Here is a 24518-nt window from a genome sequence, read left to right on the forward strand (position 1 = left end):
ATAACAAGAAAATACACACAAAAAATGACTCAGGAAGTTTTTTTTATGAGTAATAAAGTAATACTTAAGATGTTAATAAAGTTAGTATTAACTATTTTATCCTGTACAACTTAATTTAGTATCACAGAGAAAACAAATAACTACTGTACCTAATCTAAATAATAAGAAATAGTGAGATATTTTGTTAATTTGACCCTCCATTGGTGTATCTCATTTACAAAATATTGAGAAAGATAAAAAATCATTTGACTTGAATTTATTCATTCTGAATGTAAGTGTAAGGAGGATAGCTTTGGTGTATACGATGACCATCTACAGACTGGACAATAATGATTATCTCTAGATAACCAAGTGTTTATACAGGTCTGATGGAAGCTATGTCCACATGGTAAACCAGATAACCACACTCCAATGCAATAATCCTCTAGACATATAACACATTGACTGTTCTCTAAGTGTACATGGTCATCATCTATTGAGTGGTCATCGTCTACACCATCCTTTTCCTGGTCTGTATCTGATTGGTCAGTGCAGAAAGAGTCTGTATTTATAGTTCTGTTCAAATGATAAGACTGTTTTTCACAAATTCCAGTCAACCTTTTACTTCCCAATTGTTCTCTTTTACATTCTTGACAATTTTGGCATGGTCCAGTCTTTTCATCTTTTGAAAGAAAATCAGTTGTGCATTCACTATAACGATTTTTTCCATCATCATCATTAACATTAGAAAGGTTTTCTGCTTGGCACTTTTTAATCTTATCAAATTTAAACTGCCATTTGGGTAACTTATTAATATAATCATCTGGTACTTTACAGATCTGCTGGAGGGTTGGTATATCTCTAATACGAACACGTTCAGGGTCAATAGCCGGAATTCCTGCAGTTCTAAACAGACCTGCTGTGGGACTGAATAAGTGCTCCAAAGTTCTAAACTGTGTAAAATTCCATTCATCAACTTCAATATCAAGCTCCTCCTCTTCTGGTCCTACAAACCTGTTATAAATATAAGCCAAGAAAACCAAATATATAGAGAACAAAATTTCTGTTGTGACAATATGTCTGGAATAAAAACAATAATCTTTGTAAAAATAGTTACCCAAAGTAGAAAGGCGACTTACTCTTAAAAGCTTTAGAGACATTGATGTCAAATTGTGCATAAATGGTAATTGTAATAATGTTAACAATGAAATCCATATTAACAACAGACACATGTTAAATTTGACAATGCACCATATAAACCTCATTAATCTTTTGATAAAAGTACCATGAGTTAGACTCAACTCAAAAACTGTTAAACAATTACAAACAATTAAACTTAAGACAAAAATATCATTTACACATGGATATAAACTCTTTAAAAACATTTCCATGGACTTATAATTCAAGTCTTCCCCAAAACTCTTTCCATATATCACAATATACTCATGTGTTATAACAGTATAAGTTGTCGTTTTAACTGTGTTTTCACTCAACAAAATGTCTTTTCCATTTCTGCTTTTCATATTAATGAATCCAAATTTGACACGACCAGGAAACTTGACACTAACTGAGGAATAAAATAAAGGAATGGATGACTGCTCAGAAAACATGACAACTCTAAGTTCAGATTGATCCATCCCAGTAGTGTATGTTTTCCATCTGTCTTTGTAAGTTATCATACTGTCTATGGTGGTAACTTTATTGCTGATACTGTCCTTAATCCAGGAGTGAATGCTACTAACTTTAAATGGACCAGTATATTTGTATAAAGTCACTTTAGATTTTGAACGGAAATCTTCTGGAAGACCAAGTATAAAGCAAGAATAATGCCAATCTCTTCTTGCACAATACCTGTAAAATATATTTATGAATCATTAATAACATTAAAACTAGTAATTAGGATAAGTATTTGTTATATGTAACTCTATTATAAATTAATTTAAACCAATATGAAGTACATGTAGTTGCTTCCTCAAACAGATAGATTTAAATACTGAGCTCCATTAGTTATCCTATATGGCAAGCTGTTTTCATATTTATTCAACGTTTAAGATACCTCATATAAAATATCAGATATCTTTTATACAAAAATATAATGTATAAATATATCTTTTCTTCAAAATATACAAGGTATCTTATATACTACATGTATATCAAATATATTATATAATATGTAAGATGTTTGATATACCGGTATTGTATAAGATATTCATATTTAATTAATGTATTTGACATTTAGGATATTTTATAGGAAATATCAGATATCTTATATACATTTTATAGGATATCTTGGGTACACTTTAAAGAAATTTCTCATATGTAATATACTAAATAAGATGTCTTATACAATATACATGAATAAGATATTTAATATAAGTGAATTTATATATTATGTATATCTATTAAGGTATCTTAGATAATATATAAGATATTGGATATATTATATGAGATATCTTAAATGTTGAACAAATATAAAAATGGCATGTCATAGTCTTAGTAGTGTGTTCCTTTAGATAGGTCATCACACATAGTCTTAGTAGTGTGCTCCTTTAGATAGGTCATCACACATAGGCTTATAGTGCCAGGGTACCCACATTCCATTCATGGCCTGTACTGTTAACAATTTTGTCTAATGCATTGGTTTCTATTGTTATAAATACATCCTTTTTTGAATTTACATGTACTAACATTTTTTTAAGTATGTAACGATACAATATCTGTAAATCGCTTACTTACATGTATGTCATGTATAGTGTTAAGCTAACAGATAGATCAGAACTGTCATGTCAATTCATTTGACTCTTATTATTTGGCATTTGTTAGCCTTAAATCCCAACCAAAATTCCAACTTTTCAATCTTTTCTATTTTTTACTTCAGATACATTTTGATTTATTTTTGCTATCAGAAACATTAAATAAGGGATTTTGACCAAGTTATGCAATATAATCAACTGACTTTAAAGGCAGTTAATACTTAATAAACAGTGAAGTTTATGTGAATTATAAGTACACTAAGCCCCTTCCTCATACAATGTACTTCTTTAAACTGACCATTTAAAAGCTTTTGTGGACAGATATATATATATTCTGGTAAGCTATCTTGATGGAGTTATAGTGGTTTAATATCCCATTCACTAGTACAATAGTGTTATAGTTATTGCTGTAAGTCCATCACAATTTTTGGATGATAACTTCAAGAATTTCTCAACCAAATTCTTGCCAACTTCTACACTATGCTCTGGACCATTCAATACAGGTCAAATTCCACTATAGCATAAATGGCATAATACTGTTCAGGAGTTATGTGCCTTTTCATTTCAAAACAAATTTGTTTGCTTTAAATAAAGTAATGTGGGCCATAAAGTACAGTCTGTGGTCTTTATATTACTCCTCTAGAGTTTTAGCTAACTCTAAACTTTTAAATGCAGTGATGTAAATAATCATTAGATCAACTACTTCTTATTTATATCTTTTTCCTTTAAAAAAAATTAGTCAGTATTTTTTTCGCAATAATCTTGTCACATACTACATGTCCTAATATATGTGTACTACCAGTGATTTTATTCCTTATTTTAAAAGCAGTCCCAACCCTTTATTTTTGGCAAATTTTTGCCATATTTTCAACGCATTGGGAAAATATGGTACGGGGCACAGAAACGTGTCATATGTAATACATGCACTGTACAACCCATACTTACACTGGGTCTAAACTGCAATCAAAAACTCCAGTGTTCACACCAAATTTGGACATCTTTTGTTTGATAATATTCCAACTTGTGTCAGCTAAGTAGTTTAAATGGCTGTGATCTGGTATAATATATACCAACCAGACACTATCCTTGGCATCCTCTACATGTTCATCAAACAAGGAACCAGTAGTAAAGTTAGTCACTGTTCCTGAAGTTGTTTCATCATCAACACTGGTTTCTGCATCTTCAGCCACTGAACCTAAAAATAAACAGGTTTTTGTGTCAATTATTTAACTAACCTAAAGTTATGTTACTAATTAACTTAAACATGAGTCTAATGAAACAAGTATTACTAGACAGTAAGTCCAACAGATCGTTTACAATATCCCTACATATACATGTATACTTCATGATGCACAATGTTTGATATGGTGCAGTAAAACAAAACAAAAATGCAATCATTTAAATATCCAATAAAGCATGTGACTAATGAAATATAAAACTTCATTATTTCTATGCAACAGAAAAGAAAATTACAAGGAATGTATGGACTTTTATGGAGTTCCTTTGAAAGCTTTGTGCCATGCAACAAGATGGCTTTTGTGTAAACCCACTCTTTATCAGGATTCTACATCATATGATTTTCCTAGGCTACCTCATAAGTGACAATGATGTGGAGAGTGAAAGAGTATAAGTCAAAAAGCTCATGCCATGTTGCATTCCAAATGAGTTTTCTTAAAAAAATGTCAAATCTTTGGTTGTAATGTAATGAGCCAAAATTAAGTTTACAAATAAAATGAATTAGTATGAGTTCCAATTTTTAATGTGAAGTCTTGATTTACAAAATGTAAAACTATTTATGGGCCCTCCTGAGATTGTAGATTCAGACAAATTGTTCTTTTGTTACATCCCAAATGAGTTTTCTTAAAAAAATGTCAAATCTTTGGTTGTAATGTAATGAGCCAAAATTAAATTTACAAATAAAATGAATTAGAATGTGTTCCAATTTTTAATGTGAAGTCTTGATTTACAAAATATAAAACTATTTATGGGACCTCTCGAGATTGTAGATTTAGACAAATTGTTTTTTTGGTGTACAACAATCAAGGAGAATGAGTGCAGTCTTTGGGAGGTATCATATGCCTTTTTATTCCATTTAATGACATTAGGAACAGATGTAGCCATTCAATATTATCAAGATTTTAAAACATGGACCATATAATATTGATATTGCATGTATTCCAATGCTGGAAGTTCTACAGTTTCTTAGCAATGCAAATGTACATACAAATGTATGAATAAATTGTTATGACAGAGATATGTCGTGCTTTTCACACATGGGCATTGTTATTCAAAACTAGATTGATGGTGACAGTGTTACTAATTTTATATACATGTATTATGAACAATTTATACACTGTAATATCCATACAACCATTTGACATCACCAATGTAGACAGGTTGCCCAGGCATAAATCATTTTTGCATAATGGAATTATGAAGTGATGTTTCAATTACATAAAATTTTTAAGTCAATAGACTGTGACTGTGGGAGCATATGCATGAAGGAGAAATGTAACTGTGAAGCAGGATTCTCCCCCAGATTTTCAGATAGCACTGTATTTAGGGCGCGGACACGACATTAATATGTCTCGTGTCAAAACGTGCCACTTTGTATTTAATGTATTACAGTATATAAAGATTGATCAGCGTATTAAAAATGTCATTGCTGTTTATATTTACATGAATTATTTGAAGGTAAATATTTTACCTTTTTTCTCCTTTTGCAGTAATTTTAATACCATTTTTTTGTTTTTAAATTAACAGAAAATTTAAAGATATTCTATCAAATAATGATAAGTAATTCTTCATAAATATTTCTTCTAATTCATACACACCCAGTGTTCTTGAAATTTTTCTGACTGCAGATCCTTGGAAATTACAATTTTTCATTTGTTTTGGGCCTCAATGGCTCATTTGAATGTGATATTCATTTGATTAAGAGCAATCTCTATTAAACTCTTTTTCTAGTCTTAGTAACTTCAATATATCTATATATTCAGAATATTGTATAACCAGGTACATGTAAAAGACTACTCTGGTCTTAATATTCATGTCTCCAAAAATTTTCAGGAAGTAGTGTGGAGTTGACCTAGTTATACCAGAAAAAAACATAAATCTTATTCTTGTTATTTAAAGTTGGCACACTAGTTGTTTTGTTTTGTTTTTAAATATTATGTTTATATGTAGTTTATTCATGACAAAAACCCCATATCATGATTTACAACCCCCGCCCACCTGTTGTACTATTTTTAGACTTGGGGGATTTTACGATCTATTTCTTAACTAATTTTCCCACCAAAAAACATGTGCACTTGATACACAACATCATGGCAATGTAAACAAAAGACGACCATTTCCTTTTTCTTTTCAGTGTTTTGGAAGTATCTGATGGAATAAATATTGTTTGGGAATTTAATATGTTCTTTTATAAGGTAAATTAGCTTCTTAATTGTGAAAACATCATGTGATGGTGCAATTATACAACTTTGGGTCTATAAATAGCCACATGCTTTTGGCCAGGATTGAGTGAATTTTTACCAGTCAGTTTTGATTGGTTCAGTTTCAGATATTATTATGATTGACACCTTCATTAAAATTAATTTGTGGCCAGGTGGGGTGACTGATAAAGAATCTCGTCGGCAATGTCATAACTTTTACTGGCTTCAGACACCTGTGCAGTCACGTAGTGATCAACTAAGCATAGGGTGTTTACTGCTAATTACCTTGAAGGATGCTGTAAATGACCTTGGGGCACACACGTTTCCTGTCGTAATTGATTTTTACTCTTCAAATTTAAGTTTATAGCACAGCTCTGGTAGCAAGATACAATATAGCTGTAAAGTGCAGCACTTTAAAGGCCTGGGGAGAACACAGGTGAAGTAGTGATGCTCATGCAACTACATACCAAATACATTTTATTTAGTACAAGTGATAAGTGGTTCATATTAATTTCAACTGATATAATCACAAAACTTTACATAAATGTCAACATAAACACCAACCCTGATGCTAGAATAGTTATATCCTAAGTCTTGCCTTCCTCAACATTCATCAAAGGAGATAAAAATGAACATGTACAATTTTGATAATACACAAAGCCTATAGACCCTTAATGAATTCTGCAAGATGGTGGGTAACCATTTTACTGCACTATAAATTTCTCTTACTTTGCCAAAGAACAGGCACTGCAGAAGCGGAAGACTGCAAGGACAATTTTTGTCATCAACAGACTTTTACAATATTTTACTGTTTCAGACGAAGGAGTTCAAGGCAAGTCCCACCAGTTGCTGAATTTGTTTTTGTTTCATTGGAAGCATTTCAGGTAGCACCTGATACTACTATGAAAGACTAATCTTTACCTGATGACTCAACCAAATCAACTAGTTCTTGTTTCTCTATAGCTCCTTCATAGCTTATGCCTCTTTGGTCCAATAGAGCTTTCAGTTTCATCACAGACATGGTCATTGGGTCAAGTAATTTTCGAGATAAGTTTCCCATTTCTATCCATGTAAGTGTCTCGAGAATTCGTGTAAGTAAAAAAAGTATGAATAAATACGCAACCAGCAAAACCAACTTCAAGAACATGATGAAATATGGCGGGAACTAATGTCAAAATTCCAGTGACACGTCTACGTTTTAATTGTTCGAAAAGGGGCCAAAAGAATATCGCAAGTTGACAAAAAAATTGAACTGACAGCACGTGGGTTCAGTAGACTTTACCATGCCTGACACATATTCTAACATTATGGAGTCATTTAGTCTCAAAAATGTTCATTTTTGATGAACAAGTAGTTGGCTGCCAAGTTGCAAATTATACCGGAAGTAAACAAAGGTCAGGTTGTATGTAAAAATAAAAACTGAGACGGACCAAATGGAAAAACTTCCGGTCTTTATTTGCCTAACTAATCACAAATAAGGCTCTATTTATCAAATTTGACAGTGAAAGAAGCTCTACTATCGCTATAGAAACGAATTAGGTGAAATAAACCACGTAAGTACTTGTTCGGTATCAAAGTCTACTGCAGATAAGTAACTTATATTAATATCGTTGAAGGTTTCTGTTACTGTTAGAATTAGATCAGAGATTTGCCCCTGCCTCTAAACGATAAACACTTGCAAGTCTATGTTCAGGTGTACAGTACTTCCAAGAAAGGCCTGCCAGGTATTTGCCCCAGTACCCCCTCCCCCTCCCCCCCAAAAAAAATGGAAAAAGAATATTTTTTGTATGTTATCTTGATTTTTCACAAATTCTACAAAAATGCTTTTGCCTCTTTGGTCTTTGCTTGTGTTGTTGATCAGCATCTGAAGTCAATCACAAAAAAAAAGAACATGCATGTACAGTACATGCTGAATTACCTACCCTTTTTATGTGTGTTTGAAAACACTGTAATGCAACAGAGTTACTTTATGTCCATATCAGACATAATTTTTGAAATTAAACAGGTAAAGTGCTTGTTTTTATTCTCCCCAAGTGTTTTAACCACAATTTTCTTAATACTTCATTCCTTTCTAGTTGTAACATTGTGATCGCAAAACTCATGTCTTAATGCTCTGAACTTTTCCACTCAGTTTGTCTGCAAACCTACTTTGGTAACTGTGTGACCAGTGAACTTTTCTTTTTTCAACTTGGATATAAAGTTACTTTCTACTGTATTTAAACTTCCTTTATCCTCATCTCAGTTCCTAAAAAATCTTAATTTGGAACAGTCAGAGAAAAATCTATATACATGTAGTATAAACGATATATCAGTGATATCTTCATATTACATACATTTTGTACATGTCAATCAAATTGCCTGCAAGTTCATTGCAATTTCAGCTGAATTCATGCAACTGTGATAAAATTAAGAAATAAATCACGAAAACTCAATTTATCATTGTTTTACCACAGGCTGGCCATTTATGTTGCATTGTTTTACCCTAAGAGATTGCGAGGGGTCAAATAATGACAAATCCCCAGCCTGTGGTAAAACAATGATAAAATGGAGTTTCTGTGCTTTATTTCGATTCTAATAGGACTAGTTTCTTGATATTTAAATGGAAACAGCCCATGTGTTACACGAAATGTTGGTCATGTGATTATCACTTTTTTGCCATGGTTGTGGTCTAAAGAACTTTGAAGTACATCATATTAGAATGTACACTTTAAAATAAAACATTTCGACAATTTGTCTTATACAGTAATGAACATTTGAAAAAATAGTTTTTTGCAGTTCTTACCCCAATATCTTGGAAATAATTCAAGATAGAAAGAAACTTTCTTGTACAACATTATCCTTATGATCAGCCCTACATGATATTAAATAGAGTCATGTTCAGAAAAAGCTCCTTATATGAGAAACTGCCCTTGAATGATAAAAATGTCATTTTTGCAGTTTTGAGCGAACATACATTTGTACCTGTTACTTGGAAACAGTTCATGTAAAAGCAAATTTTTGATGTAAAAAACTCTAATATATACCTGTAGTATTTTTCACAGAAAATATAATAATTTTAACCAAAAACTTCTTACAAATCCTACATTTTTAAGTGGGATATTCAAAATTTTTGTTTGACTGCAAACAAATTTTTGGGTGGTATAATGGTATCACCCTGTCATTGTCGTTGTTGTTGGTGTCTGTTAACTTAAATTTAATTATGACAACTTGAGTTAAACATATCCTATCTTTTTGAATTTTTAAAACATTGTCCCTTGAGGAAAAAATTGGCTTCCTTATGAAAATCCCTGTGGGTATGATTTCAGATATCTCTTATGGTTTTCAAGTTACCATAGCCAAAGGAGAAGTTTGTTGTTGATTCTGGTCTAAACTGTTAGGGAAAATGAGCCAAAAGTGAGCAAATTTATACACTGTTGACCCCTTGTATAAAACTAATTTTCTAATATTGTGCTATTAGAAGCATATTGTCGAATTTGTGTTGATTGGAAAAGGGAATATTGTAAAATCCATTCAATCTACAGTTTAACTCATTGTCATGGTCATTTGTTCTTTTATTTAGGTTTCAAAAACTGTGGATATATTCCAGAGGTACACTGGCTTCATACCTTGATAGATATCTAAGTCCTGAGCAAGAAATTTTTACAGAAGATATACACACAGACTTGAAACACTTTATCACTCAGGGAACAGACAAGTGGTATAATTATAAGAACATTAGAATGTGTATATTGTATATTTATGTTTGTTGAAAAAGAACTACAATTTGTGGTACCAATAAGACTGATTTGAATTTATATATAAATATTATATATACATGAATCTTGAAAAATCTTCAAAAACTTCAAATTATTCTTATGATAGTAATGGTAAATATATTTTTATTTCAGTGTGCTGATCTTTCCCCCTTTTAACAGTTACTACAGATTTCTAGCCCACAAATGTACTGAGGAATACACAGAGCTGAAGAGTTTTTCTATTGGTCAAAGTGGTAGTAGGAGACTTGTAGTTTGTAATCAGTCAGATTATATTAGGTACACATGTATGATAATGATATTGATTTTTAGTCTTCTTTGTATTTTATTTCTTGAACACCTACACATGTAACTCCCTTGTTAAAAAATCAGTCTCTGATAAATTTCCATAATGAAAAAAAATTAAATAAAATGTAGGGCTATTTTCTTGGATTGGTGAGTTATTTTAATATGACAAAATAAAACCCAGAATCTACCTCAAAGCACAGGCTATTTCTCCTAAATTCCCTTATTTTACTATTTACCCCAGATTTCTTATACAACTGCAATTTTTGCAGTTTATTATGTTATGATTCTGTGGTTGTTGTTGTCCTGGTTGTTGTTAATTTTTTTGTTATAATGCAATAACTTTGGTTGCTGTTTACCATGAAAGTATGATATATTGCTAGAGGATCTATCTGTGTTAAAATTTTGGTGAAAATCTGTTGACCCATGTTGGAGTTAATGCCCCTTTTGGACGTTTTTTGCTGTTTTTGATGTTATTACTTTAAAAAATCTCTTCCTCAGAAACTACTTTACAGAATTCAACGAAAGTTGGTATTTTTGTTTTTTAGGTATCCTTAACAAAATGACTGTTTGGATTTTTGATTGGTTAAAAAGCATTGCTGCCTTTACTAAAAATAGAACATAGGTGTCATACAGTAGTTTTTTGCATATATCTCCAAAACCTTTAGGTTTGGCCAATATCTTTCAGTTGCTGAAATATCCTTATTATAAGGCCTACAAAAGTCTCCAATGGATCAAAGTTGTCAGACAACTCCATGTAAGGGTTATTCCCCTTGAGAGGTGAAAAATGACTTTTTTCTTTAGTTTACAGCCTATATCTTGAAAACTATGATAGAGAAATTGAAACTTTCAATTGCTGAAATGATTCTTATTATAAGGCCTACAAAAGTCTTCAGGGATCAAAATTGTCTGACGACTCCATATAAGAGTTATTGCCCTTGAAAGACAAAAAATTACGTTTTTTGCAGTTTTCAGTCAATATCTTGAGAACCATATTAAATAGATTGAAACTTTCAATTGATGAAATGATCCTCATGACAAGCCCTACCAAAGTCTTCATGGAGTCAAAAATTGTTGGACAAGGTCTCACTAACCACTTCTAACGTTTCCATTACTTTACATGTTAAACTAGTAATTTTCACTGTGAATTCCCAGGACAAATGACAGCTTAAAGTTGCATACCATTACAAAGCTTGGAAAATAAGGCTTTCGAAATCATTACTCTAATGGTATGTTGTCTGTAGAAATTCTTCACAAAATTTAATTTAATAAAAAATACTGAAAATCAACATTTTTACCTTTTTTGCTAACTGACAGCATGGAGGCAAATTACTCACATGTGTAAACAGTATTCATACACTTTTAAAATACATCTATGATTTTAAAGTACCTTGGGTCTCACTAACCACTTCCAGGTGAAATGGCCACCCCCTATGTAGTGCCAAAAACACACTTAACCTAGACCTATGCATTGTAAGTGCATTATTTGTGTGTATTATGATTAAAAGTAGTCAAAATAAAGCTGAGAATGTGTACTTTAAAATCATATATGTAATTAACTACAAAAGTGTATGAATATTGTTTACATGTGTGAGTAATATGCCTCCATGCTGTCAGTTAGCAGAACAGGTAAAAATGTGGATTTTCAGTATTATTTATTCAAGTAAATTTTGTGAAGAATTATCGTACCATTAGCATAATGATTTTGGAAGCCTTATTTTCCAAGCTTTGCAACGGTATGCAGCTTTATGATGTCATTTGTCCTGGGAATTCACAGTGAGACTTTGAAAATTACTTTTTTAACATATAAAGTAATGGAAACGTTAGAAGTGGTTTGTGAGACCCAACTTCTTGTTAGAGTTATTGCCCTTGAAAGGCAAAAATTTAACCAGGTGAGCGATGCAGGCTCCTTGGAGCCTTTTGCTTTTCCTTTTTTGCTGATTTTACCTTTTTTGGCAGTTTTTGCATATTATTTAGAAAACAAAAGCAAATTGATGATTAGTGTAAATTGATAAAATGTTCAGTGTTTGAATATCTATTTTTGGTGCCAATTTCAGAAAAATCTGTTGACACCTATTGGAGTTATGGCCACAGAAAGTGTCATTTTGACAAAACAGTAGCAGATAGATGATGAATGTAAATTGTAAATAAATATCATGTATGTAAAGATCTATGATTGGTGCAAATTTGGGAAAAATCTGTTGATTGCATATTTTGATGATTTTTTTTTTCACTTTTAGCTTGTTATTCAGTCAAAATAAGTAGAATGATGCATAACATTTATGTTCAGTTTCATGACAAATATCATCTGTGCCAATTTGGTCAAAGATGTTTGGCTGTTTTTAGTTTTTGCACGTATTCAACTTTTTAAAGCTATGAAATCAGGTGAGCATTCTGGCTCTTAAGAGCCTATTGTTGATTCTTACCCTACTGGTGCACCTGGTCCATGCTCCCAGTTTTTAGTGGAGTCCGAGTTGCTCATTTGCTTTTGTTGCTTTGTGTGTATGATTTTGGTTACTTATATTCTTTGTATGTCTGTTTTCCATGTCTGGTCTTTGTCCCTGGATTGCATTCTTTTGATTACTGCTATAACCTTGGTTCCCTTGATTACTCTTACTTTCCAATGTATACAGGTGGAGATAATTTTGACCTCATGATCTACCTTATTCACTTTTTCAAGGAAAAGTTGTCTAGGTCATAACTTTTTTCTTTTAACTTAGGTTTAGATCTTTGGCAGTTGGATGGATCATTACGAGGGTGGTATGTCATGTACCATAATGATTTTTATGTAACTTTGGTCTCTGTTATAAAGGTCAAATTTATGTTTATACTGTTTTTTTTATTATTATTTAAAGTAATTATTTTGCTGCTGTTGACTTATGTGGTACTTATGTATAAAAGAAGTGATCAAACTCTACTAGTTTATCACAAGCATGATGAAATACTAACAATCAAGCAGTAAACCCAAAATTCACATATTTAAAAAAAAGTTAAAATAATTTCATCACTGTATGCTTTTATTTTCTCTACTTTGAGAGTTGTTTTTTTAGTAAACCAACTGATTCCTTTGGCTGTATGTCCAATCCAAGACCCCCTTTAGGTAGGGGCAGAGCTAGGGGCAGAACAAGACAAGATGGGTCTAGTCCTGGAGTATCTCCAGTTGGTTTAAGGGAAGATCTTTATGTACCCATACCAGATGGAAAATCAGGACAAACCGGTGGGGATGTTAAACTGTCGAAAAGGACGCAGTATGTAGTGTAGATGATAGCTCACAATAATATTATATGACTAGAATATAATTCATTTTGGGTGGTGTAAATTAGCAGTTTAAATAAAAAATAAATAAACAGTATTACTGTAATACCTTGAACTAAAAAAGCTAGGGATCACATATTGAAGTAATTGAACTTTCAAAATTAAATAAATTTTTTCTTTCTAAAACTCATTAGTGTTCTCAACAGCATTACAATGACAATCAAGAGTCATTATGTTTTTCTGTGATTTCATAAATTTCAGTTCTTTTAAAACATTACAGGAATAGAAGCAAAAGAAACAACCAACAAATCTGCTGGTTTTTCTTATATTACAGATTAATTCCTGTATTTATATGGTTAGGGTGCTTCATTATATTATCATTTGATTTAGAACAAGAACCAGGAAACCAGAGGTTCAACTGTATGTTCCCAGGGGGAGAAGGCTTCAGGGACCAAAAGATGAAGATCAGATACAAATGGACTATACCAGTGAAACTACACAGAGTGATTCAAATACAGATCAAGTTGATTCTGTCAGTGAAGCTACACTCACTTCTGTTGAACATGATTTGTGTGCATCAGATGATTATAGGAAACTGTCATATAAGCCTATTGAGTATTTGAATGAAAAGTCATCCTCAAATAGAACCAAAAGGAGTAAGCAATCACAGGTATATATACCACCTGGTAGGAGGAAAGAGGTGGAACAAACTGAGTGTAAACAACAGACACAGAGAGACTTGACAGAATGTAAGTCTAACAGTCATGAAGTTAATTTTCCTAGTCAGGCGGAAAATATTCAAACCCACAAGAAAAATACATCTGAATGTGATCCAAGAAGTCCAAGTTTAAGTTCTGAAGATGTAAGTAACTTCAGTCCAGAAGAAAGTTTGGTATTCTTTCCTGCACTGGTGGACAATTCCCTATCATCAAAAGGCATTCAAGATCAAAGTGAAGAACCTCATCTTATCCCAGGAACAGATCATGACCAATCTATTGTACAGTGTGAAATATCAGGTCAGTCAGTTGATAATAATCAGTTTTCCTCTCTGTGCTCTGGTGTACATATTGAAAAAAAAGATTTGAATCAATTGTCTGATATCGAAAAAGAAATAAGTGCTAATCTTTTATCAGTAACCTCAGGTGATTGCAAAGAAAAAGATCAGGAAATGGACATTGATTCACCTTCACATACTGAAAGGGAACAAAATCTTAATGAGGAGATTGAATCAGTTATATGTACTGGTGAAAGTATAGAAAAACAGACTAATGTAGAATCCATTGATCTCAATGAGGAAACAGATATCAGTACTAACTCTGTGATAGACTCAGCGGACCAACATTCATCTAAGCATTCTGGACAGGAATATGTTGATAAACTAGCATTCCCTTTAGAAGAAAACAATGGTAAAATAGACTTGGCTGATTCCAATGGTAAACAGGATCATATGTTAAAACATAGAGTACATGACAGTAATATTGTAAATGCTTCATCACCACTCTTAAAACGTGACAAAGATTCAAGTGATTACACTGTGAACAATTCACTACAATGCCTGTCAGACACTATTAAACAAAAGGATGCAATAGTGTGTGTCTCTGATTCAAATGAACGAAAGAATGCAGTAGTGTGTGTCTCTGATACGAATGAACAAAAGGATGCAGTAGTGTATGACTCTGACTCTCAGAAGAATTCAGTGGAGTGTCTCTCAGGATCTATTGAATTAAAAGATTCAGTATTGTGTGTCCCAGATTCTAAAGAACAGCAAAATTCTTCTAAAGATATTGAACAAACTAATGAGAACAGCAAAAGGAATATAAAAGTTGCTAGATATGATGAGGTGACAACTGATTCCCAGAAGGTTGGTAAAGATGTGTCATCGACAAAAGAAAATTCTGTGAAGAAAACAGGAAAAAGTAGCAAGAAAACAAAGAACAATGCAAAGCCAAGGAGTTGTAATGATGAGGCTGCTATGGAGATTATTTCTGTTGTCAAAATAAAAGACACTGACTTGCATCACAGCTCTAAAACAGAGGTTGACAACACTGATGAAAAAGGCAAGAAAAAAGGAGTTAAGAAAAAACTTGTCAAAGTAAAAAAAACTAAGAAATCTGAAACAACTGTAACTGAAAAACAGGATGACACAGTAAACACCACAGGTATTACCTCTAATTCTGGTAGTAAAGTTTAAATGGACCAGAACAGAATTTAATAGTTTCCTCATCTTAAATGTACTCCTTGATCTTCATTTGTATATAGTGCAGCTAAATTGTTCCATTCCCATCATTTAATTACATTTTAAAAATTTCTTATTTCATCTGCTTTTTTTTGCAAAAAAAAAATATAAGTAATTTCACATACTTTGAAGGAGGGGCTCATTGGCATGATTATAATGTTTTATATTCATGTACTATTATAGATGCCCATGTTATAACAAAGGATAACAATGGAAAGACAAGTGACCATTCAGAAGAGGAAGATTCCTGGGACAAGATGTTTGACGATGATGGCGAGTGTTTAGATCCAAATGCAATGGAAGAGGTAAATTTCACAAGTGACATTCAGGCAGCTAATGTGCATGAAGTTGTTCTTACATGTCATAAATTATATTGAGAAATTTATAGAAAAAATACTTGACAAATCACAATACTCTTGCTAAAACTGTTCAACAAGTTGTTATATTGTTTTCCAGCAGAACTGAGATACATGTACTGTTAAACCTGTATCAGCAGTATCTTTTACCTTACCGCTGGTTTTTGAGATGATTTTTTTTTGGTAGTATTACTATATTTAACAGCCTGTCTGTGTTCCCTATTTTCATAGACAACCAGAACTTTTTGTTGCATAAAGACAGCCATTTGGTGTAAGTATCATAAAATAGGTAATCACATGATTAACCATACTTATCATGCGATTGGAACTAGTTTTATTTCTAGATAGGTGATTTGTATTGTAGTATACAATGATTATTTATAGAACGACAAATGAAAACTTTCTGTGCAATTAAAATGTTAGTAGTTTACCTATGACTTTTGATTATTTTAGCTGACAGAAGCTGTTGGTAAAGTAAAGATAAAAAAGCCAGTAATTAACTACCTCGACTACCAACCTAAGGAACCAGAAATGGATTATGAAGGTAACGGTTAACAGTTGTTAACTACCAACATTCCCTGTTAATTGGCTTTATGTTGGTATACAAAGTGTTAATCTAACATTAAATAACCATCAGTATAAACCTGTTATATATAGATGAACCACCTTTTTATCAGTCTTATTTAGGTAAGTTTCCTTTAATTTTTAAATGGTATTTTTCAAATATAGTATGAACATTTATTTACCACCGGTGTATCCTGTAACCTGTTTTATTTTATTTACCGTAGGTATTTTATTTACAGTAGGTATTTTATTTACCATAGGTATTTTATTTACAGAAGGTATTTTTTTTAATTGTGTTACTGTTTACTTCTACATTTATTTTTTTTTGAAATATGATATGAAGACAATTCAAACATTGTATTTAAGTAATATGGAAACAGAATCAAAGTAGTTTGCATTTTGTTTTTGTTTTTTTTTGGTTCTAGGCATGAATCATGTGATTGAGATTTATGACTTCTCACCAGAACTCAAGACAGAGGATCTTCTCTCAGCATTTAGTCAGTTCAAGTCAGTATCATATCTTCTACTGAGTGTATTCTTTCAAAGGTGTTATCGTAAGATTGTAAAATAAATAAAAAATATTTTATTATACCGAGCATTGCATGTGAGGCTAACAATAGATATTCAAACTGGAATAGGTATCAGACAGGCCCACAGAAATAAGTCAGAGAAGTGAGTGCAAAGCGAAAGTAGCCTTTTAATTGATTTTCAAAAACAAAGAAAAAATAAAAAAAGAATTTGCTGAATTATTTTTTTTTTTAAATGAACAACATATACTTATCTCACACCTTCCAGCTATCATCCTGTTTTTTTTTCAATGAGTTTACAAATGTTAGAATAATGTACAAGTGTGATGCTCAGTTATAGGCTGTTGTCTAACTCATATTAAAATGAGTAACTTAAAAAATATATCTAGAATGTCACAGCAAAATATTTACAGAGAAAGAAATTTCTTGTCGAATTAAAGAAAATGAACAAAGCAATGGATAATTTAACTTGAATTTTTTTTTTTTTTTTGAATTTCAGATCAAAAGGATTTGATATCAAATGGGTGGATGACACACATGCTCTTGGAGTCTTCTCCAGTGAAATTGCAGGTATTTAAAGATGAAATTCAATGTCACATTTTTATTGTTGTTGAAATACTGTTTACCAGAAAAAAATAGAATAGTGTTCACGTTGTATTGTAGAAAATAAAAATTGACCAATATTTTTTGTACTGACTCGTGTTAATTGGCATTCTTAAAAATGAATATATTTTAATGTGGATTTAATATACACCTACTTGTCTAATGATGGACATATTTGGTTATCTGTTCTCCTTTCTTCCATCTGTCTATACTTCATATGATAACTTAAAATGTCAATATTGTGCATACTGACCTCCTGAAATATCATCATCATCCAGGCAGTCATGTGTACAAAAATGTACTTTGGCCTAAATAAACCATTGATTTAGGGATTTAGATATAATGTCAGGAATTTTTAATTTGATGGCTTACGGGTCTTCCAACAAGACTTTTTCAGTAAGGAGAAGAAAAAAAAATGGAATTTCAGTTTTCCTTTTATAAATTTAATTGCCACCTACAACAATAAATTAGCAAAATTGGTACTTCCCATTTTGGGGTTTTTGATCCTTAAGAATCAAAATACTGTATGTCACAGGTTTATCTGATGAACTTCCCTACTGTTTCTGAACACTACACAACAATATTATTTAATATAATATAAATATTCTGTTAAAATAGTTTATGAATGTAATTGCAAATTCATTTCTGGGCAGTTTTGAAAATTTGTGAATAAGTTGAAATGATTTTTTTCTTATGAATTTGTGTGAAGTTACATACTGTTTTTAAAATTATTGATCTACTGATCATATCTTTGAAATCAGTATTTAAAATAAATATTCAATTTAAACAAAAAAAGAGCAATTTAAATTTATATATCAAAAATGCCAATTTATTATTACAGTTTTATTTTTCATCATATAATCTTTGAAATTGCATCTATTTTCACAAGGATCAAAAACCTTTAGCAGTAACAACACTTTGATTACATTTGTTTAAGACCTTTTGGTGATCTCTGAAAGTATTTACAATTTTGTTTATTTAGGTATTATGCTGGTGCATTTTTTTAGTTTCACCATATCCGTTCTTATTTTTTCCATTGCATACTTAATTTTCTTTCCCAATTTTTTGATCATTCGTCTTTAAAAAAATCTTTTTTAATTCCACTGAACTTTTTACTTACCTTTGATTTACAGTATAATATAGTTTGATAAAAAAGGTAGTAGTAAAATAGTAGTAATCAAAATTCAGAGCCGAATCAAGCTAGAGTGTTGTGTCCATACTTGCCCAATCAGGGGTCTGGTAACCTCAGTAGTAACGTTTTTAAGTAGTTTTATAGCTAAGCTTTAGAATTAAAATATGTGACATGTCAGACCATTGACTGGAATTAAAATATGTGACAAGTCAGACCATTGACTGGAATTAAAATATGTGACAAGTCAGACCACTGACTGGTCATACTAAACACAAGTCCCAACTATTTTCTTCCAGAGCAGGTAGAACTTGTCTCATATTTAATTGTACAATATTTGTATTCATGGTAGGCAGCTCATTACATTTTTTATTTATTTGTTATGAGTGAAGGGACCTCTAACACTTTAATATGGGTATTGGCATGTTATCGCGGTTTATAATTTATGGGGAGTAATATTTTTGTAGCTACTGATGCATTACAGTCCACTCATCCATTGCTTAAAGTAGGGCCATTGTCACAGGCGTGTCGGCAGTCAAAGTTAAAGGCTAAGAGAGCTGTTGGTAAGTGACAACTTTTTTCATGGTGGACATAGGAGCCCAAAAAATAGTACCTACCAAAGTGATTTTTAACTCAATATAATGCTTATCATTTTTTGAAATTATGGAAATCAGTATCCACAAATATGTTCACTTGAAAGAATCCACAAATATTAGCAACCACAAAAAATTAATATATTTACAGAATATGAATCAAAACTTTTGAGGTCAAATTAAATGTTATACACTAATAGCATAAAGAAACTGTTCTTACAATCTACTTATCCCCTATTTTGCAGGTTGACAATTGTATGAACAAAAGTATTGCTATTTAAACTGTTTACATACAAAGACAAATCTCATAAAAAATATTGAGGATTTGATACCTGCAAAGCTATCCATTTGATAATATTAGCAATACTTATGAAACTGCATTTGTATTACAAACAACTAATACAGATTACACATTTTTATGGCAAAAATAGCTTAATGAAAACCTGATGTTTATCATAGGTTAATAACCATAACTTGTTTTTATAGGAACAATAATAGTAGACTTAAATCTTCTATTTAATAAACATAAAACTCCTATGTATTAAATCAACAGGGCAGATTAATCTGGCATTTAATTGTTGATACGATTATTATATAAAGTAGGTAAACTTTATTTATCGTAATCTTTGGACTTATCACATGTGCATCCACATGAACTCAAATTTACTTTCTGTTTTTAATGGTAGTCATTGGAGGCAGTAAAATTAATTGTCAAGTTATACAACTTTGATAAATGTTTAAATTGCGATGTTTTTTTTTATAAGAGACAATAAATAAAATTGAGTTAAACACCAATTTCACCTGTAATACTTAAAAGGCAGGGTCCAAAAGATCACACAGGTGTTCTGAAATAGTTAACTAGGACACATTTGTATAATGCAGGGCAGATGTCTCAGTACTCAGTACCCTACCTAAATTAGTATTGAAACTGAAACTGGTCTTTTTCAATTTGCTGTAAGGTAATGAAACTTTATTGAAGAATGCTGGAGAAAAAAGTAAAAAAAAATCTATTTCTGTGAATCTTTCAATATTATGTTTAAAACTTCTTAATTTTAAAATAATACATGTACATGACTTTTCTACCTCTATCATTCCTAGTCCACAGTACAGGATCCTTTATGTCAATAAACACATAATGAACTGGCCTAGGTTTAATAAAAAAATCTCATATTTATTATTTCCTCAAATCTTCATGCATTTTGATTAGGTGAAATCTGGAGTTGAGGAATTGTTTATTAAACTGGGCACTGATCTGGAAATTATTTTGAACTTTTTAAAGTGTATGAGATTAAGTGGTCCATAACAAATAAGATTTTTTTAAGATGATTCTCTTTACATTTTGACTGAGTTATAAATGTTCTTACATCTGATCACACCTACTAGTATACATGTATAACATAATGGTTCAGTTATAAGCTGTGTTAAACAGTATTGTTGCATGAGTCTGATCTCATGGTTTTATAATCTGATTAATTATTGTAGAACAATCATTTTCAACAATCCTTTACATTATCTGTACAGGTAAAGATAAATTATGGTATCATTCCTCCTAATGATAAGGTAGAGCAGGGTAACCCTAAGCCAGATTTGCTCACAGTTTTTCTAGTTCATCCTACCTTTTGTTTCTTACTTTTAGTATTTTTTGTATTCAAATTATATATATGTTTGTCCATAGAATTCCTTCAACCCTATAAACGTCGACCAGAAACAACTGCTGTTGTGGCTAGGAGGATGTTGACTGGAGCACTTGGCTTAAAAACTAAAGCATCCAAAGAACAAAGAGAAAAAGAAATAGAAGAAAAACAGAAACTTAAACAAGCTAAAGGTGGGTAATACTAATTTAAGGATGATTGTTCTATGTTATGAAGTTATGGTCTGTATTTATATGACTATCTTTTATCTGCCATATTATTGTAGATAGCAGTCCATTTCTTATAACCAAAATTGCTTGGAAATATATTTGGTTGATGAGTTCAACATTACAACACCATTACAATAACAATTTGTCATAAACTCATGAATGTGTTTGTTTTTTGTTTGTTGTTGTTACTTTATATGCTTTTAAGACAAACCCTCTTCAGTAAAACATAAAATCAATGATGTAGTTGTCATCACTTTTATTATGCCCAGTATTTTCCCTTTTTTTAGTTTTCCTAGTATTTGCTCTGTAAACCTTTATGGGAGTGATTTAAATTTTGGTATTCAAAACAACTTCCAGTCAGTTCCACATCATCTTCATTTTTGCTATAATTATTTTGTTGCTTTTATAGGGTTTCACTAAATTTTTGTATCATTTAAATTAGTTACTCTTTCTGGGAAGATTTGAAATTAGGTATGCAACCTAAGCGTAATAGGTTATATTGTGAGTAAGCATTCTGGTTAACATGCATCAAATTCCTTTTTGTTGCTTTTTATGGATTTCGTTTTTGTTAGTATGCTTTTCAGTTGTGCATCAACTGTCTTAAAGTTTCATTTTTGTTGCTTTTTTGTTCAACAAAACTTTGGAAATCCTTCTCGAGTCCAATTTGAAACTTGCTATGAAGCTTACTAATAGTTTGTAGCTTTTTTCAGGGTTTAAGTTTTTTTGTATCAAGTTGTTTCAACCCTTCTGGGAATAATTTGAAACTTGGTATATAACTCTTTTCAATGGGTTAGACTGCTTGTAAATTAGAGGGCCCAGTAATATATCTTCCTGTTTGCCGTATTTTTTTTGCCAGAAATCTTAACAACCCTTTTTGGAAGTGATTTAAAGTTTGAAATAAAAATTCATTGGAAAGTTGACAGATTTGTTCTGAGCTCTTTAGAATATTGCAAGGGAGCTCAGTGCAACATCTAACTGATGCAAAATTATCTAATTTATCTATACAGAAAAGAAGAAAAAAGAGAAACAGTTGAAGGAGGATATATGGGAAGGTAACTATTCCTCTAATGTCCAGTCAGATACATGATATTGTGTGGGTATTCTTAGGAACTTACAATAATTTTGTTCATAGAACTTGTGATAATTGTTGCTGACAGATGATACCAGCGTTTGCTGAATGGGTAGTGAATGAAGATGATAAAAATGGATCTTTCTTGGTACATTTGTTTAGCATGTGGTCTATACTATTGAGTTGAGAATGAAAGACCAATGTGTGAGAACATCATGTTGTTGAGACCAGAAGATTTCAAACCGCTTAAAATAGGTATAGGTTGTTTGTGATGTTGCAGATATTATTTGTGTGGTATTATGGGAGATGTGTGGTATTATGGGAGATCACCAAGAATATCTTTGAAAAAGTTTCACAGAAACTTTGTTATGTGCTCCAGAGTTAATGTAATGTGCTGATGAAATTACTCTCATAGTCATTTTTATACCCTCTGCTTGAAAAGCGGGAGGTTTATAGAGATCATGCTGTCGGTCCATCCCTTTGTTCATGTATTGGTCTGTCCCTAAACTACTCTTAAACTACTGAATTGAATTTAAGGAAACTTTCACATATTCTTTATCACAGAATGCCATTGTGCACTTGCTATTTTGTTTTCCATCTGGATGACTTTTGGGTTTCGTGGTTCTAGGGAGGGGAGTGGTATTATGAAATAAATATACCCCCTGCTTGAGAAGGGGTAGGTATATACATAGTAGTGATCATGCTGTACATCCTACGTCTGGTTCTAATCCTCTCATACTGCGCTGAATGAAACTTAATTTGATATATAATGACAATGTTCTATTTTGTTTTTGCATGTAAAAGATTTTTGCGGTTTCCTGATGCAAAACTTGTAACTTGTCATTGGTCAACCAAGGAGGAACCATCTTCTAATCTGCAACTCACTTAAAACATCTACAAGGAGTTTCCTAAAATTTTCACATATTCTTTATCACATGATGACATCGTACACCTTCTGTTTTGTTTCTCCATTTGAATCGTTTGTGGGGTTTCCTGATGCAAGACTTGTAACTTGTTTTTAGGCAACCATGGGGGACAATCTTCTAATCTGCAACCCCTCAAAAAAATGCCAAATGGAGTTTAATGAAGCCTTCACAAATTCTTTATCACATGATGCTTTTGTGCACATCTTGTTTTGTTTTTCCATCTGAATGAATTCTAAAGTTTACTGGTGCAAACCATGGACATTGATTGCCATTAACCATGCAGGGACCATAATCTATTCTAAAACTCCTCTAAAGTGGCCAAATGGAATTTTTTGAAACTTTCATGCATTTTTTATCACATGATGCCATTATGCACATCTGATTTGTTTTTCCATCTAAAATACTTTTGGGTTTCCTTTACAGTTGCTAGGGAGAGATGTGGGGGTTTCAACAAGTGAGCTTGAGAACAGAATTTTTAGTATTGTTGAGAATTTAAGTAAATATTTATTATTAAAAAAATGATTTCTGTCATTATTACATACAGTGTTTATAATTACAACTTTTTTGTAAATACTATCTTATTTAAATATTGAATTGAATGAAATTAAGCAGAGTTTTGAAAGAATAAAAAATTATAATTTTTAACATGCTATGAATTTCACTATTCAATTTTAAAAGTTTTCTTACTCTCCAATACATATTTATATTTATCTGCTTTTTAATATACATGTAGCTTGCAATAGACATTAAGGATTTGGTATTTATGATTAAATTATAATGTCATAGTTGTAATACTTGTTTTGAAAATAAAAGATTTATTTGTCTATTATCTAGGTGTAATTTTTTTATTGGCGAGGTTCTTCGCATTATCTTGGTATGATTTGAATTTTATTTGTGAGGTTGGTCACATTATTCAGATATAAATTGTAATTTTATTATCAGCAAAGTTCTTACCATGATCTGGATATGATTTGTAGTTTAATTTTCGGGTTTTTCACATGTTTTCCATTTGTTGTCCACCTTAAATTATTAAATAAAAAGATTCTCCACACCATACAAGGACAGATGATAATAGTAGACAAGGTTATACCTTTCTAACATCACACTATAAGATGACAAACTTTTTTAAAAGAAAATCTAACATAATAACATAAAAATGTTTCACTGAAAAGGTTGGTTTGATGAGTGCAAAA

General features: G+C 31.5%; 2 protein-coding genes across 8 annotated transcripts; one reads left to right on the forward strand and one right to left on the reverse strand.

Moving 5' to 3' along the window:
• Positions 1 to 241: 241 nt before the first annotated feature.
• LOC148622771 (E3 ubiquitin-protein ligase RNF103-like) lies at positions 242 to 7559 on the reverse strand. Its single transcript, XM_088572961.1, has 3 exons — positions 7091 to 7559; positions 3678 to 3927; positions 242 to 1830 (listed from the first exon to the last, which is right to left on the reverse strand). The coding sequence occupies exons 1-3, from the start codon at positions 7314 to 7316 to the stop codon at positions 261 to 263; spliced, it is 2046 nt and encodes a 681-aa protein (XP_088429087.1). The 5' UTR covers positions 7317 to 7559; the 3' UTR covers positions 242 to 260.
• On the forward strand, positions 6031 to 24154 carry LOC148622772 (uncharacterized). 7 transcript variants are annotated; one of them, XM_088572957.1, is made up of 13 exons: positions 6031 to 6163; positions 9729 to 9866; positions 10057 to 10200; positions 12264 to 12364; positions 13257 to 13454; positions 13852 to 15620; positions 15881 to 16002; positions 16507 to 16597; positions 17043 to 17124; positions 17644 to 17714; positions 19344 to 19439; positions 21145 to 21294; positions 22338 to 24154. In XM_088572957.1, the coding sequence occupies exons 5-13, from the start codon at positions 13282 to 13284 to the stop codon at positions 22415 to 22417; spliced, it is 2634 nt and encodes an 877-aa protein (XP_088429083.1). In that variant the 5' UTR covers positions 6031 to 6163; positions 9729 to 9866; positions 10057 to 10200; positions 12264 to 12364; positions 13257 to 13281; the 3' UTR covers positions 22418 to 24154. The 7 variants fall into 7 exon arrangements, with proteins under 7 accessions (XP_088429083.1, XP_088429084.1, XP_088429079.1 ...); XM_088572953.1 differs by lacking the exon at positions 6031 to 6163 and adding an exon at positions 7574 to 7722; XM_088572955.1 differs by lacking the exon at positions 6031 to 6163 and adding an exon at positions 7574 to 7722 and having other exon boundaries at positions 12264 to 12342.
• The last annotated feature ends 364 nt before the right edge of the window (positions 24155 to 24518 follow it).

This window comes from Perna viridis, chromosome 3 (assembly GCF_037379345.1).
Source record: "Perna viridis isolate PV_CMFRI_1.1 ecotype Kerala chromosome 3, ASM3737934v1, whole genome shotgun sequence".
In the NCBI taxonomy this organism is placed as follows: Eukaryota; Metazoa; Mollusca; class Bivalvia; order Mytilida; family Mytilidae; genus Perna; species Perna viridis.

Bases quoted from the DNA above. Each gene is read 5' to 3' on its own strand.
- LOC148622772 (XM_088572957.1), top strand. From the start codon at position 13,282: ATGTCCAATCCAAGACCCCCTTTAGGTAGGGGCAGAGCTAGGGGCAGA. The intron at 16,003-16,506 runs GTAAATTTCACA...TGATTATTTTAG, and splicing joins ATCCAAATGCAATGGAAGAG to CTGACAGAAGCTGTTGGTAA. The intron at 21,295-22,337 runs GTGGGTAATACT...TTATCTATACAG, and splicing joins GAAACTTAAACAAGCTAAAG to AAAAGAAGAAAAAAGAGAAA.
- LOC148622771 (XM_088572961.1), bottom strand. From the start codon at position 7,316: ATGTTCTTGAAGTTGGTTTTGCTGGTTGCGTATTTATTCATACTTTTT. The intron at 3,928-7,090 runs GTAAAGATTAGT...GTTTATTTTTAG, and splicing joins TGATTTGGTTGAGTCATCAG to GTTCAGTGGCTGAAGATGCA. The intron at 1,831-3,677 runs GTAAGTATGGGT...TATATTTTACAG, and splicing joins GATTGCAGTTTAGACCCAGT to GTATTGTGCAAGAAGAGATT.